Source organism: Thamnophis sirtalis, unplaced genomic scaffold, assembly GCF_051295495.1.
Source record: "Thamnophis sirtalis isolate CommonGarterSnake01/CBP01778 unplaced genomic scaffold, rThaSir2_p1.2 scaffold_1, whole genome shotgun sequence".
NCBI lineage: Eukaryota > Metazoa > Chordata > Lepidosauria > Squamata > Natricidae > Thamnophis > Thamnophis sirtalis.
The window spans coordinates 83,076,845-83,094,122 of NW_028261381.1; the positions used below are offsets into that span (position 1 = coordinate 83,076,845).

The window sequence follows — 17,278 nt, forward strand, 5'->3', positions numbered from 1 at the left end:
CATCCGCCCATGTTTGTTACCTCCATGTCAACAGTAGTATTTTCTCACTTCTGCCACATGCTGTGCTTCATTTTGTTATAGGTGATCCCTTTGCTCCAAACAGCTATTGTCTGATGAGCATGCCCCTGCCCTTTGAATTTGGATGCAGCCCTCCATGTCAATCATCTGAGATACAAAGCTTCCTGCTCACCACCACCACTTCATAAGGAACATTTTCATGCTAAACTGCCCTTTTCTCCATTGATAAAATTGTGTGTTTTCTTAATGTTCATTGGTGGTGCATTGAAACATTGGACATTGCTTTTTTTTTTTCTTTTAATATCCCTAGGTAAGTGCTGAGGCTATTTGCTGCCCTCATTTCCCCTGTACTAATTGTCAAATAAGAAAAATTTTGAGCCGTATGAAATTGACAAGAGTTCACTGTTCTTCTTTTAGAAGAAGGTGATGGAAGAATAGGTAACTGGAAGAACTAAGAAACTGTGGGTTCCCCACTGATGGATTTGAACTGCTCAGAATAGGAAATCTTTATACTGAGCCTGGGATTGGAGAAGATGACTTCTAAAATCCCATATAACTATGTTATAATCCATATAACTATGGCTCTATGATGTTAGCCATTGTTTGCTCATGCAAATGGAAACCATGTATCCTCAAAGATCCATCCACAGAAAGAAAAGTGATCAGTCCTTATTTTTGCAGCATGTGTAGGAGAGGCAAATAAGTATGGGAATCCACTAATCGGAGGCCATCAAGATAGAATACCTGGCCAACAGAATTGCTTGAAATCCAGACACCATTTTTTTTAAGCTAAAAGTACCATTCATAAACAGATTAAGACTGCTGGGAAGAATTGCACTAAGAACTTTACCTGCCAGGAAATAATGTAGCAAAACAATTTACATTTCTTTAATAGACTAGTTTATTATACAATTGAAAAAGACATTTTCTACAAGCTTATGTTGAATATTTTTCACATCAATCATGGAGAAAATATTCCGAACTTCCTAATAACTCTATAAACTCACTTAAAGTGCCTTCCACTGAAATATTCATGGATATAATATTGAATGAATTCATATTGTGCTGAAAATTCCTCTTGGTGTTCAGCAGTGTTTTTCAACCTTGGCAACTTTAAAATTCCTTGTTGGCTGGGAAATTGTGGAAGTGGAAGTCCACACATCTTAAAGTTACCAAGGTTGAGAAACACTGATTTAAAGTACCGTCTAGCTAGTATATCTGGGAAATTGTTATCCATTGAAGCTGTTAAATCACCCTTGCTTTAAGAGATGAGAACTGGGGAAGATAAAATGTCCATCACCCATACCTCCACTCCCTCTGTATGTATTACACAATTCACTTGGGTTTGAGTATGAGGCACATGGGTGGGTTTATGAACACAGCATGATCAGGGCTCAATATATTTCAAATTAGATTCCATACTGATCAAAAGGGGGCAAGAAAAGTATTCTCTTCCTCTATCACTCTGATAGTTACAAAAACCCACACTTGTTGATGGATTCCAATAACATCCTCTAAATTTTATAGTGAAATCAGGCGAAGAATTAGGATAATCTAAACATATCTGTAGTATGAGTTCCTGATGTCAGAAGGGTATTCAAACCTCCCAAGAGAACATTCTTGCATGATGTGCTTTCCATTTATTTCTTGTAGAGTCACATTCTAGAATTCTATTAAGTAAAAAACCAAGACTTCCTGTCTCATTTAGTCTCTTAGGATATAGACAACCACCCACGGCTTAGCCAACAACATCACATGCCTAGAATGGCACTGCAAGGTGGAATTCAGTTTCTTCAGTGTAGGAGAGGATAGACTTAGTCAGTGCTACCTATAATATAACAGTTAATAACTTTATTTCAGGAAAACCAAGTGGGAAATATGTCCTGCATACAGAAAACAGCCAGGTAGCTATATCACCTAAAAACTATAAATCAAAGGAATTTATAAAATTATTTTAAAAATAGCATACCATTATTAATTATTATTTCATGATTAAACGTCTGTCTAAATACAAATAATGAAACATAACAGATAACTTGGAAACTGCCCTTTAAAATATATTATGTTTAGAATGTATCCTCCCTTCACAGAAATAAAATCAATCAATCAATCTGAAATTCATATTAAGCCTTTAAATACACATTTTCCACCTCCTCTTACAAAGTCAGTTCCTTTGTTGTTGCTGTTGTTCATAGTATACCAAGCAACGTTACAGAAGTCACACCTGTGAGAAACCTTTCGCAGGCCAAAACATGGGTCTTTTAGGTTTTTCATTTTCCTGTTTAAAAAAAAAAAGGAAACGAACAGGTGAATTTCAAATATGTAATTTTGATATGTATAAATCTGCAACTCTAGCATATCCTGATTTATTCAACAGTCTCTTCACAATGAAATTGTGGGTGTGCCTAAATAATAGACTCTACATTATGATAATATATGGAAAGTAACACCTTCATCTAAACAGTATTTGGGAATATATTCTCAAACACATCAACTCTACCAACAGCTTTGAATAGAATTAGCTTTGTGGCCATTTAGGTATGAGGGGAGTTTGCTCTTAAATTCTTACAGCATGTCTTCGTCTTCTTTTAGGCTGGATACACTCTTGCCTATATGAAGGCCACTGCAATCCTTCTGGGGTTGCTTGACTATTCTCGTGTTCCACATCTTCTAAATCAGAATCATCTTGTTGTACCAAGGGGAATTGCCTCATTGGATAAATTTCCTTGAGCTTGCTTTCAAAGAATATTTCCAAGCATCTTCCAGCCTCAGCAACCTCTGAATCAGGCTGCAAAAGGAACACCATAATTAATTTGTCATAATGTTATTTAGAATAATAAGTCTTTATTATTTTACCTGTTAAGGATATTTATTTTTAAAAACTAAATCACTTTATAGTAACATACATATATTACAATATAACAATAGCACTTAGACTTATATACTGTTTCATACTGCTTTACAGCCCTCTCTAAGCAGTTTTGCCCCCCACAATCTGTGTCTTTATTTTACCGACCTCGGAAGGATGGAAGACTGAGTCAACCTTGAGCCAGTGAGGATCAAACTCCTGGCAGTCAGCCGAATTAACCTGCAAATACTGCATTCTAACCACTGCACTACCACAGCTCATGTATAAAGCCAAAAGATTAGTTGCAACAAAGAGTAAGAAAAATGGTCAACAGCAATAGCATGTCAAAATAAACAATACTATATGTTAGCATAATATATATAGTGGTATCTCAGTACTCATCTTAATTGGTTCCAGGAGGCATGATAATACCAAAATTGATGAGTACTAAACAGTTTTTTCCCATAAGGAATAATGTAATGAGTCACAAGGCAGCCAACACCAACAAGTTCTAGCTTGTGCATCAAGTACAAAACAAACAATGAGGACAAAATGTTTGTGTCAAAATGCACTGAGTACATATTTGAGGAGTTCCAAAGCAGCTGAGAACCAAGGTACCGTTATAATATATATTATACTATGTAATGGACCCAGAGTGGTTGGTACATAAGTTTAATAAATTATCTGTTTACAATAATGTGAAGTTAGAGCTACCAGTTCTTCATCTGATGTTGACTTTCATATGCATCAAATTCTTTCAAAGAACCTAGAATGTCATAATGTAGAATATCATTATGTATCAGCATAGTATACGTGTGGATCCAAGCAATCTGGCCTTTTGCAACTGACAGGGAATTTTGTCAATGTGCACATTTTCTAAGCGCCTTCCAAAATTTTTTAGTATGGCACCCAGTATATTAGTAACCCACTGAGACCACCACAGCCACTATATGCATCTTTCATTTTTGATTTTCAGCTCTCGATATCTCTGATGTTCTCCAGTTTTTTCTTATATTCTACCATCTCATCACATCAATTATCCACACTTCCTTTTCAATCACAGTTAAATGCAGTGGGTTATCAACCAATTCTTTATCAGTTTATATTCAGAAATCTCACAATATTTTAATCTACTCGTTATCCACTACTTTTTCAACTATATGTTCCTATTTTTTCATACCTGGCATATGGTAATTTCTACAGATGCTCCAATGAATCATTTTAGTGACTGCTTTATGTCATTGACTGTAATCAGTGTGTGATCTCACATGAGCTGAGTATATTATTATAATGTGTACATTGAATATAATTTAAAATTATCAGCACATCAAAATGGTGATAAGAAGCGGATTCTTGTTAATATAAGAAATGAATGGCAGCTATGCACTGAAACAGAACACAGATTAACCATTCTTCTAGATTCCTTATCTATTGTCAAACTCAATATTTTGAAAACTAATAAAGTTTTAAAAGCTATTAATAGTCTCCAGGGCCCTACAGTTGAATGACAGGTTTTTCAGATTCAGTATTTTATTACTAGAAGTTTTTTTAAAAATAGATGAGGACAAGCAAAGATGACAATAAATTACAATTTGCTGAAGACATGTGAACTATAATGTCTAAAATAATACAGCAGGTACTAGTTCCCTCATTTTTTGTACCTTGATTTTTTTCTTTAAAAGCAGCTGGGCACAGAATAAAAGGATGTACTCCTTTCTCCTTTACTTCCCTTAAAATTATTTTGAATTACAGTTTTCAAAATTAAAATATTCAAACAAGAACTAATACCAGTGATTTTCTATATGCATCTTTTCTTATTGTACCTCTAACCAACTCCATATTTTCTTTATCTACAATATCATTTAAAAACTAAAATAAAACTATCCATTGCAAAAGAAAAGCCATGTCCTTTTTGTGTATAAATATGTGCTGAATTCTGGAATATTGGAACTTACATAGTTGAATGTTCCACAGTTCCAAAACATAAGACGCACATCAGCCACCAGCTCTTCTGAAGAGGTATAATGTAGTTGGTCTTCTTTCTGAAGTTTTTTCCGAATAGTGGACAAGTCCATGGGCTTCTTTATAATCTGATAATAATGGCGAGCCTGTACATAATCCCATTAGCAGAATATTTCATAAATCCCATAATGCTAAATCATTCACAAAACAAATATTTCCTTAATATTTGTAATTAGTAATTCTAATGAAACCTCAGAGTTTCTCTGGTACCTAAAGAAGCCCATAACTTATGCATATTTTAGAGTGAGGTCCCACTGGTTGATGTGGAGCTCAAGATGGTGTCATGTTTTTAAATTAATTTTTATTGGGAGAAAAGGGTAAACTTATTAAATACATGACTACAGAGTCATAATATTTCAATGAATTTTAATTCAATGTTTAGTCAAATTCAATGGAATAAAATTCAATTTACCTTTGTCATGACCCTGCTCCTAATTTTAAGGAGAGTGTGTTAGGAATATAATCTAATGGTTGGGTTGGCAATATATAAATCATGTAACAATGTTGTACCTGTTTCTTTAAATCATACTGTAAAATGTGATTGGTTGCTGTTTCCTCAATCGGCCATAAGAGGGAGCCAGAATGACTGTTAGCTCTCTGTTAGATGCTGGGCTGATCTGATCTGAGTGTTTTGGAAGCTGGCTGTTAGAAAGTGCCATGAGCTATTGTAAGTTTTTGCAACTGCTAGCAAACTTTGAGTACTGAACTGATTATATGATACTGTACTATGTTATTTGGATTATCCCTTAACTGAAAGACATTGATGACTGACTGTTTTATCCATGTATGACTTGGACTGTTTGATAGACTCTGATACCTGTACTTCCATGAAAGTAAAAGCCTATTTAAACTGCAGTGTCTCTGTATGCTGGTTTGTGTGATCTCCAACACAACTCTCACAACTCTTCTCTGAATGCACTCGCTCTCCCAACGGGGAGCTTACCTAACAGAGTGGCCACGTTCAATCCATTCAAAACAATGCAACCATTGACCCAAAATGTCTAGGGAGATTCTCAGTCATCCAGGTCATGGTTGTCCCAAAAATGCTCTTTTCAAGAGGCAACTGGCCTTCAGTTCTGACTGAAGAAGCTTCTTGGATAAAAAGCAAAATGTCTTCAAGGGAAAAAAATGACTTCAAGGCCAGTTGTCTCTTGAAAAAGACACCTTTGGAACATTGACCCCAAAAAACTAGCAGGCTTCTGCTTTTGACAACACTAACCATGTGAAATGTTATCTATATATGATTTTTTAAAAACATTTCCTCTGCACCTCTTTAGGAGAGATAGCAGGGATGAGAAAGAATCACAACCTTAAAACTCTTCAACAAAGCATGACTGAACCAATCAATTGAATGAATATCTTATGCTAACTAAGAGAAAAAGCTTTAAAAAGCCATGACCACTTGGTTTTTCTTGGATAGCAGATTGGTTGGCATGGCTTATTGGCAAGATTAGCCTTTTCTGTGAATGACAGATTATGTACTACTTATGGAACAATTACAAAAAAGTGATTATTTATTATTATTTAATAGAAAAATAGAATTATACCCAATTCTCTAACATAGCAACACTCTGTCCTTTCAAAAGAAATGTCCTTAAATAAATTATAACAAACAATAAAACAATTATTCCCCAAGTAGACAGAATTTATAGAAGTCATCAAATTTACTGGCCAACTACAGGTAGTCGTTAATTTACAACTGCTTGAAGTTACAACGGCACTGAAAAAAATGACATATGACCATTTTTCAGACTTATGACTGAAAAAGCATCCCCATGGTCATGTGATTTATATTCAGATGCTTGGCAACTGACAGTGTCCCTGGGTCATGTGATCACCTTTTGCAACTTTCTTAACAAGCAAAGTCAATGGGGAAACTAGATTCACTTAACAACTGGATTACTAATTTAACCACTGCAGTGATTCACTTAACAAATATGGCAAGAAAAAGTTGTAAAATGAGGCAAAGCTCACTTAACAAATGTCTCACTTAGCAACATAAATTTTGGGCTCAATTGTGGTCGTACGTTTAGGACTACCTGTACTGTATTCATATCAATATCAAAAAGCACATTGTGCCTCCTTCTTCCAGCTTTGTACATGCAGTACTGTATATGGAAAGAAAACTGGAATAGTGTTTGAAAGTCCATTGAATCTCCAAACTGCCTTTATATTCTTTTTTCTGTTTACAAATCTATCAACTGATTCAACTACAAGATTAGATCAATTTCTAATGTAACTGGCAATTTTGTTGAAACAGTTCTGCTCATTTACAGTAATTGGTAAAAGCATTTTCATTGTAAAAGGCAAAGACAAAAAAGACTGTAAACACTGAAAGGGTGGGGAAAAGGTAATCATTGATTGATAAGGTCATACTGACCAGAGAAGTTACTTCCTTCTGTATACTTACCAGGGGACTGACTGGTTCATGGAATGGAAGACTCAAGCTATTGCAGAACAGTGAAAGCACCAATTTTTCACACTTCTATAAAATACAAATCTACAATTAACCTATGTATAATAAATGGCTACATGAGCATTTATGTTCTGTACAAACATTTATACTGGCTTCAATCAAGAGTTTTTACACAGACATTTGAATTTCTTAATATTCCTAGTTTTTCATAGTATAATTCTAAAACAGGTTGATCTACGTGCAGCTCAAAAGAAATTCTTGGCTAGAGTCCACTCTTTCACTTCTATTGTTTTAGCATAATATCTATAGCACAATTCAGCGCACTGCAGTAATACAACTAGTTTACTTTACTGTAACATACTCTGAATGCAGTAGCCTTGATCCTATTAGCCTTTTGCAAGGCATGAAGTTGTTTCTCCAGGCATTCAGGACAGGAGGTTAGACTAGCTCTGCAGGTTTTGATTTGTGTTTTTGTGACTGGGGGTGATTGTTTTAATTTTGGGCATTGTGGATTATATGTTGGGGTTTGTGTTTTAATCTTTGTACATCACCTTGAATCACTATTATGACATGGTCAGCCGTACACATAATTTAAATAAACACATTCCAAGTTAAAAATTAGTACAATGTAAAAAATATCCCGCACATATTTTTCTTATCCCCTTTCATTTCATATTTGGATTTATTACATTTATTACATTTATAAATAAATGTAATAAAAGAGAAGAAAGCCAAAATAATTCAAAAACTGCTTAATTCATCTAGATAAAATTCAGTCCAGATCCTACTGTAACTCAAATCTGAGAACTCAGTTCTGCCCTGTTCTTAAAGAAGCTATTTCAGTGCTGTTTTCTGGGTCATGCAAACTTACTGAAAAGGGAAAATACATTATTGGCAAACATAGATTTGTCATTAATATTGTTGCCTAGACCTACCTTTTGGTCATATTCACCAAGGCCATAAACTGGTCTTGCTTGCATGAGTGTATTATAGTCAAATCGTGTGTTTTCACAATCATAGACTACCTCTGGTGTTTCCACATTGCGACAAAGTGTGCACACCCATTCACCTCTGCAACACAAAAAAAAACAAAACAATATGCACATTGGGCTACTGTACAGTTTGATTAAAATGCCAATGGTAGACAATGACTTAACCAACATTCCATTAGACTTCAGATTTTTTAAAATCTGAAATACTAAATCAGGGAAGAATTTTCTTTTACTCATTACTCCTGGCAAAAAAAAAATCCATTGCAACAAATAATGTAGAAATCTATATAGATTATACATTCCTTAAGTTATTATAACAAGTTTAATAACATAAGACAGGGCAGAGACATAAACAGGATTCACAAACATCAGAAGCAAAGAAAAAGTTATGATATCCTTTCAAACATACTTTATTGTTTGTAGGAAATTAGATTGTAATAACCTTTAAAAAATACCCAAACAAGTCTTTTTAATGTTTCTCCAACTAGTTATTCTCAATGTTTGTCTTGTTTCTTTTCAAAAACAAAATTTCTGTTTGAAACATATACACTGTGTTAGATTTTTTCTATAACCAGAGGTGGTATTCAGCAGGTTCTGACCAGTTCTGGAGAATCGGTAGCAGAAATTTTGAGTAATTCGAAGAACCGGTAAATACCACCTCTGACTGGCCCCACCTCCATCTATTCTCTGTCTCCCAAGTCCCAGCTGAGGGAATGGGGATTCCCATTTCTTTATCCAATATCCTTTCTCTGCCATGTCCACCATGCCACACCCACTAAGCCATGGCCACAGAACCAGTAGTAAAAAAATTTAAATCCCACTACTGATCCAAACTTAACATTGAGTAAATTCTTATTTATTCAAGATTTCCAAACAAGCAAACAAAATTAACAGGAAAGAAGCACTAAAAGTAGCACATCAGTTTAAGGACAGGTGTTTAATATTTGGGTATGTATGTTCTAAAGCAGCTCACTTGCAAAGATCTAGCCCTAAAGGAGAGAACAGTTATTTCTAATTCTGTTATACTCACACAGGAAAACTAAGTAATGCAGGAACATGGCATGAAAGATGAAACACCTTTGGGCAGTAATCACAACACAAAAGTTCTCCTCCATTTAGGCAAACAGCACAAAAATCTTCATTCTCAATAGTGTGATCTTCATGAGGAAGCCCAGATTTCTTCATATTATTACTTAGCCTGTGATCTCCTGAAGGAAGTAACACCTGTTCAGTCAGCTGGCTTGTGAGGATCCTGCTTTTCTCCAGGTTTTCTTCAAGTTTAGGATTTAGACTTTCAGATGAATGTCCTTGATTGACCTGGGATGAAAAGGGAAAACATTTTCACAAAAAGTGCTTGATATACTACAGAAGCTTACATATAGTACATTTTCTGTAGAGAATGTAATATATTAGTTTCTTCTGAAGACTGGATATTGGGCAGGTTTCCTGAGGTTTCAATTTACATAATCTGGAGTTAACACTTATTATATAATTCATTAATTTTCATTAGTTTTAAATGGCCTAACCAACATAGTCATCGGCTAATTATAAAGCTAAAATGTTAGCATCTGAATGGAAGTATACCTTATAAGTTAGACATATAAACTAGTGGTGGGGTTCAAAATTTTTACTATCGGTTCTGTGGGTGTGGCTTGGTGGGCGTGGCAGTGGAAGGATACTGTAAAATCTCCATTCCCACACCATTCCAGGGGAAGGTTACTGCAAAATCCCCATTTCTTCCCGATCAGTTGGGACTTGGGAGGCAGAGAATAGATGGGGGCAGGGCCAGTCAGAGATAGTATTTACTGGTTCTCCAAATTACTCAAAATTTCCGCTACCAGTTCTCCAGAACTGGTTAGAACCTGCTGAATACCACCTCTGATATAAAGCCTTCCTTATAGCCTAACTGGCCTTTTAATGAAAAAAGACTCCTTCCATTTAAAGAGGGAAAGAGGTTCAATGAAGACACACTAAACATGGGCGTCAAACTCACAGTGTGACATTGCTGTCATGTCATGTGATGTGATGTTTCACGATGTTTTTCCCTATTCATGGAGCTGGGGTGGGCATGGCTTGCATGTGACGCATCCGGCCCACTGGCTACCAATTTGACACCCCTGTCCATGATCCCCAGTAAATGCTACTAAATGCATTTGAATAAAATGAAAGAAAAAAACCCAAGTTAAGGCAGATAAATTGAATTTACCTTAATAGCCATGCTTGAAGACTGAGTACCACATTCAATAATCAACAGAAATGTCCCATCATGTGTACTTTTCTGTGGCTGCAATTTAAAAATTGGAAGCTCTCCAGATTCTGATGTGCATATCTTCAATCGTTCCAATCGCACATATGGAATTTTCACTTCTTTGGCACAAATTCTAAAAAGTGTTAAATAGTGGATCAACTTTATCAGTTCTATGGGTCATTCCTCTATCTTACCTTTATCACTGTAACACAATTCGGCAAATTAAGTCAAAATGTTCTATTTTGTTAATATTTAAATCAGTACTGATATTTTAACATTGTTTTTATTAATTTATTTATTTCCACACTATCATTTCTACACAATAGTAAGCTGTTAGCACATTTCCACATTCAAATAATTTTTATACTGACTCCATCTATTCGTAATTTTGGAATGATGTCTAGACAGAAAAAAGAAATTATGATTTCTTACAATGCATATGAAGGAAATATCTGATTTTAAGAGACATATACAATTGCTAAATTAGATAAATTAAAGTGGAAAATGGAGTTGTATAATCATAGTAATGTTATAATTTTTGCAGGATATATAATTCCTTTGAATTAGTGAGACATTTATGCCACTCCTATCTTATTAGGTATGGTACTAAACATAATAGCTAGATACATTTAGTATTCACATCTGCAGTTTTACAGACAAATTTAGTTTTCCATTTACTGTATAATTTGGATTAATTCATGTTTCATACATTTCTCTCCTCTAGAATTGCTTCATTCTACCTTGATTATATCAACACTCGATTAATTCCAATTTACATACTTTCTAAATGAAAAAAAAATTCTTTTCTTAAATTCCTTAAAGTTGTAGGATCCATTAATTCTGATTACCTGTTGTTCTCACTAGTTTTAATTTCCTTTTCAAAATGTTCTTCTTCACAGTTAGGACTATCTACAAGAAATAAAATGAGTAAAATAACACAAAGCTACCTTGATTAAAGAGAAGATTTTTTTTAGCAATCAAAATACAGACCTATAGTAAATTTCTCACAGAAGTACAGGTAGTTTTCAACTTCAATTTGTTTAATGATGGTTTGAAGCTACGATGATACTGAAAAAAATGACATACAACACATCCTTGAAGTTACAACTGTCTCTCTCTCTCGCTCTTTCACACACACACACACACACACACACACACACAGGGTTACAATTCAGACACTTGGCAACTGACTCACATTTACGACAATTGCAGCACCTTGTGATCACATGATTGGAAATTGTGATTTTTTTTTTCCAGCCAGCTTATAACAAGTAAAGTCAGTTTGTGTGTGTAATTTGCTTAATAACTACCGGTATGTGGTTTGCTTAATGACCATGGCTGCAATAAAAATGGTTGTAATCAGGTCTGGTCACATGATTGCATCACAGTCATCAAAATTCTAGTCCCGATTTTCATAAATTCAGGATTATCTGTAAGATTTGCTCCAATGGAATCCACTGGAACATGAACAGGTGTATTCCACAGAATTTCTTACTGTTGCCTCAAAATATTTCTTAGTTCAAAAGACGTGAACAAGGTAGTGAGAAAGTTGCATACAGGACAAAGATAGCTACATTTTGACGACAATGTGCAGATAACATGAATATCAGAAGTTGTAATTCTGGGCTTTTTTAAAAAAAAAGTATGTCACATTTACTGGACTTAGATTGGTATGCATATCCTTAATTCCTTCCTTCCGTAGTCCATTAACAGAGAAATCATGTAAGAAGAGAGAATTCATGGCAGAACAGCTCCAAATGCTTGTTCAATTGATGCTCCAAAAACTATAAAGAAGGAGGGTGAGTTTTTGCTTTAAACTTAATCCACTGTTTGCTTTTAACATTTACAACAGTTCCAGGGATTTTCTCCAATTACAGGAGAATATTGAGAAATAAGGGCTTTGTATCCAGCAGATACTGACTCTGCTTTAATATGTCACTCAGGTGATCGTTTTAGTTCCTCACACAGCTATATTGGTGGAGCTCATCCCTGGAAGTCAAAGGGAATTTGACGTTTTCTTTCCTGTCAGCATGCAAATTTCTATATTCGTTCATAGGAAAACTTAGAATATCTATGATTCTTGAAACTTCTTAGGGATTATAGGATTGTATTCTAATACATGAGGCAGGAAGGGCTGGAACAAAATGTTCTTGGACTCTATTAATATAGAGATTGTTTTGTTTTTCTTTATACTTATGAATCTGCTTTTGTGTTTTCCCGAAGAAGGGGGCATTGCTAATCTTATTTATAATACTGACCATCATTAAGTGTCAATATGTTTACCTCAGAAAGTAAATGCTTTTTACAAAAATCTTTATTAATAAAGCAACATTACAAAAATTAAGATACATTTAACATATAACATATCTAAAAATAGACTGATCTATTCACAAAGTTTCCCTATTTCTGACCAGACACAAGTCTAAAATCTTATCAACTCTCAATTATGAATCTTAAATTCATAAAGTTATTATCTGAGAGCACAAGTCCTCCACTGGCAACAACGTTAGTGTCTGGAGGAAGCTAGGAGCTTGGTGGTTTTCCAACGGCCTTTGCTGTCAGCAAGGAGCACTGCTGGGGTGGGATCCAACCACGGTGAAGACCTTTACTGCATTCAAGCAGGCGGAAATCTGCTGGTAGTTCTCCTTCCGGCAGTAGTCAGCAGGAAGCCACAAAATGGGTGTTCTGGGGTGGGGGCAGGGAAGAGTCAGTTTTAGGTCTACTGGATACAAAGCCATCCTATTCTCTCAAATGGACCTAATTGGTCCTGTCAGCTATACCAACCCTGGAGTTGTCATAAATAATAGCCCCTCCCTAAATGGGAAAGGAGAATATTATAAATTCAAAGATCCACTGGGGCAAAAAAGCTAAAGGAAAAAAAATGGTTCTGTCTGAGATAAGACAGCAGAGCTTAAGATATAGCAGAATTCAATAGCAGTTTCATTCTGAAAGAATTGCCATCAATGGTATCCTTGTATAGAAAATACATATAGCCTAATTTGGATGTTACTAGAGCCTGAATGACAGTTGGCAGATCTGTTGAAAATGTCTATTCATTCTACAAAATTACATCACTTTTACATTCCGTAAACTGGCCTTACAATACTAGTTAATCACAATGAATAAAATATGCAAAGGAGGATGATCAAGTGATGGTGATGGTATCTGGATGCTTCCAAAATATCATTCTTGAATAGCCAAACTCCCTGCTACCTTTTCTATCTTAATGCATAATAAACTTTTCTCTGCTACTTCTCTTCTCAGCAGTAGTATAACATTACTGATAACATTTAAAATTGTATTGTATCATTTTTTTTTACTTATTATGTTATCAGGCTCATTCAAATTAACAGATCTCTAATATACGGTAATAGATCTCTAATATTAAATCAAGCCTAGACAAATATTCTATTTGTCCTATTATTAGCAGGGAAGTTGATTCATGTTTACTAAAGGCCAGTATAGTGGACTTTAATAGAAAACATGGGACAATTACAGAAATTATAATTTAATTTATGGTTTCTCATTATAAAACATTTGTATTTTCAGCAGCAAATCTTGAAATAATTATGCTATGCAATATATGATTTTAAACATCCATGAAATAAAAAGAAAAGTCTGGTACCTTCAGTGTGTCCTGGTTTGGGATTAACAGATTGCATGAAGGTTGTATTGCTGATAAGTAAGGGAGGGGAAGTACATGGCTGAGTTTTCTTCACTGAGAGATTAATAGGCTCTTCCAGAATATTTTGTAAAGGAAGAGCCATTTCATTCATGTCTTTTGATTGCGCAGTGACAATATTGCTCCCAAGAGGATAACTCACATGGCTAAACTCTTCATTTTCCAGCTGGTAATTGAAGAGAAAAAAATAAAATTTGCAAAATATTTTATACATCAACAAAATAATCAATATAAAAGCAGAATTATTTTATTCCGTCTCAGAATGCTTCACTCTGAGGGACACACAAGCATGAGTTCAAATAAATTAAGATCTTTGAAAACCACAGATCTACAAAAAAAATTCACAAATGTCTCAACTTCCTATCAGTATCAGGCTAATTCTATGTGGCAACGGCAAATTACTTATTTAACACTGCAAATAAAATTCCTTGGAATTGTTCATGAAAATCCAAAGTCTAACTTTTCTTTGAAGGAGACTTTTAACTTTTTACCATAAGAACAGAAAAGTCACGCAAGGATTCTAGTGATCTCTATGTCAAGAAATAAGAAACTCTTGGCAGGAATTTGATCTGCATTGGAACTTTTGAAATTAACTGGGTTTATACCAAAGGCACCTTAGTACTGAAGTTCCAGATAACTTAAATGAGACTGCATAAAAATACTGGCACAATTTTTAAGATTCTAACAAACTTAGCAGATATTTTTTCAGCTATGTGGTGGTTTAGCAAATAAACTAGAATGACCATTCTTGTGATTCCCCCCACCCCCCACCTCCCACTTCCGTCCCTACCAAATGATTATCTGATGTATAACTATTCTTACCTTGCAAACTGGGTTTACCAAAGGCATGCCACCAATTGCTAAATGTTCAATATTTTCAGAACTCAGGGTCCTCGTTCTATCCAAGGACAGATTATAAGTAGATACAGATTCAGGAAGCACTTCAGAGACGTGTGATACATTCTGGGGCAGGCTAGGTGTTGCACTGCAGATTTCTTTTGCCTGTGAATCAGCTTGTCTGGGTGCCCTCGATGAAGATAAATCAACCTCTAAAATGTTTGGAAAACCCACTATGTTCATTGAAGCTGACCGCTGGGGGAAGAGGGGAAGAAAAAAGACCATAGGAAGCTCAGTATTCATTGCAACATTAATTCTTTCACTATGAAGGTTTTTGTAGCTTGATTGCAATATTAAAATATTTAATTGTTTTATCTTGTTGAACACCATTCTGAATGTTTATCATAACAATGATCTATTTTAAATGTTTGAATCTACTAAAAGGTTCCTCAAATATCGGTCAACATATGTTTTTCTTAAAATTCATTCATTTATTCATGGACAAATCTCCTAACAGAAAAGATCTTTTGTCATCTCATATAAAAATAGAAAATGCTTCTTTTTGAAATTATACACACTTAAAACCCTCAGATATAAAATTTAAAAGCAAAATAAATGGCTTTTCACAATAATTATGTTAATAAAGTTGCAAGTACGTACGTAATCTTCAAGTAAATTTTACAAAATTATGATTTTTCAACAAGTTGTATTTTGATTTATTTTATATAGAAGGAAAGAAGATCGGTTTTTTTCTGTTATTATATAAATATGTTATTTTTCCTATGCTAGGGCACAATTTTTAATATAAAACTATTTGTTTTAAAATATTTGTATACTATTTCCTATTTTTAAAAAAATCTCAAAGCCATTAACAATAAAATTGCAATCTATCTTAACACCTGATTTAATTATATATTTGAGTATTTGAGTATTTATTGAACATTTATAGGCCGCCCTTTTCCCTGAGGGGACTCAGGGCGGCTTACAACAATGAGGGAAGGGAGTGCAAAACAAGACATACAAGAAAAACGTGAGTAAAAAAAAAATTAACCATAAAACACAACATTCACTCAACATTCGGGCGGGGTGAGAGTAAAATCCTATCCCCAGGCCTGACGGGATAGCCAGATCTTGAGGGCTGTGCGGAAGGCCTGGACTGTGGTGAGGGTACGGATCTCCACGGGGAGGTTTGATATGTTTGATAGTAAAGAAGCTTTTTCGCTCAGTAAAAACATTCTATCAAATTCACCATTTTCAAAAATTTGCCAGATGGAAGACATTTTTTCTTTAAATTCCTTGTTTACTTTTCTCTCTTCTTTTCTTGTCTTAAGTTCCCTATTTTATTTCTTGTTTTTTTCCTACTCTGCCACTAATGTCTATGGGAAGGTGATAATGGGTCCAATCCTAGGATATTTTGAGACAATGGAAGTAATTTTCCTGGGAAAATTAAAGTGCTACATATGTAATAAGAAACATAAAAAGATGGTTTGTGAGTTTATGTGTGTTTCAAAGTAGCAATTGAATTATGTAACAAATGAACTGCAGCTATGGACACTGCATGCTGGACATTCAACCCAAACATGTAAGCATCATGAATTTCTGATATGACATCTCGAAATAACTATTCATTCAGCAGCCAGCTGGTGTGCTTCTAAATCGAATGCAACATTATTCTGAGTCAAATATAATGGACAAATTCATAAATGAAACTTCATTTTAGATTTTCCTTAATTCTTTGTTTATTTACAATCTTAAATCAGCTGTTTTTTGCATTTAATCAGAATGCTTTTTCTTACAGAACTGCATGAAAACTGCCTTGTCACAAGAAGAGTTATCCCTTTACGCTTCATGCTTTTACCGATGTACAAAAATAATTCTAAAATGAAGCTTTTTTCCTCAGGCATATTGAAAACTTTTAGATTAATTCCCAGAACAAAAAATCATTGTCTTGTAAAATTTGGATTTGATAGATACAATAATAACTGCTCTTAATACTCTGTGTGAGAATTGTTTTCTTAATATTTTAATGAATAATTTTAAATCTAATAAGCCTATACATACTTTGAGAATTAGTTTCTCTAATTGTTCATATTATTGTGAGATTTTCCCTATAAATCTTTCTATTAATTTTTCATTAGAGAACTCTATTACAAAATATGGAACACTACATATATGATAGAGTTATAGTATTTGGTTCATCTATTGATTTGTGGAA

General features: G+C 34.4%; 1 protein-coding gene across 1 annotated transcript in view; it reads right to left on the reverse strand.

Annotated features, from left to right (window-relative positions):
* Positions 1–1,626: 1,626 nt before the first annotated feature.
* Positions 1,627–17,278, reverse strand: part of TRIM66 (tripartite motif containing 66) — a 50,040-nt gene continuing 34,388 nt past the window's right edge. Inside the window, exons 11-20 of the mRNA XM_087717700.1 lie at positions 15,049–15,318; positions 14,170–14,392; positions 11,393–11,453; positions 10,503–10,677; positions 9,327–9,613; positions 8,240–8,375; positions 7,299–7,373; positions 4,822–4,974; positions 2,588–2,806; positions 1,627–2,296 (exon numbers count right to left, since the gene is read on the reverse strand). Coding sequence (XP_087573826.1) covers positions 2,237–2,296; positions 2,588–2,806; positions 4,822–4,974; positions 7,299–7,373; positions 8,240–8,375; positions 9,327–9,613; positions 10,503–10,677; positions 11,393–11,453; positions 14,170–14,392; positions 15,049–15,318 — 1,659 coding nt within the window. The 3' untranslated portion in view covers positions 1,627–2,236. The remainder of the gene's footprint in view (positions 2,297–2,587; positions 2,807–4,821; positions 4,975–7,298; positions 7,374–8,239; positions 8,376–9,326; positions 9,614–10,502; positions 10,678–11,392; positions 11,454–14,169; positions 14,393–15,048; positions 15,319–17,278) is intronic.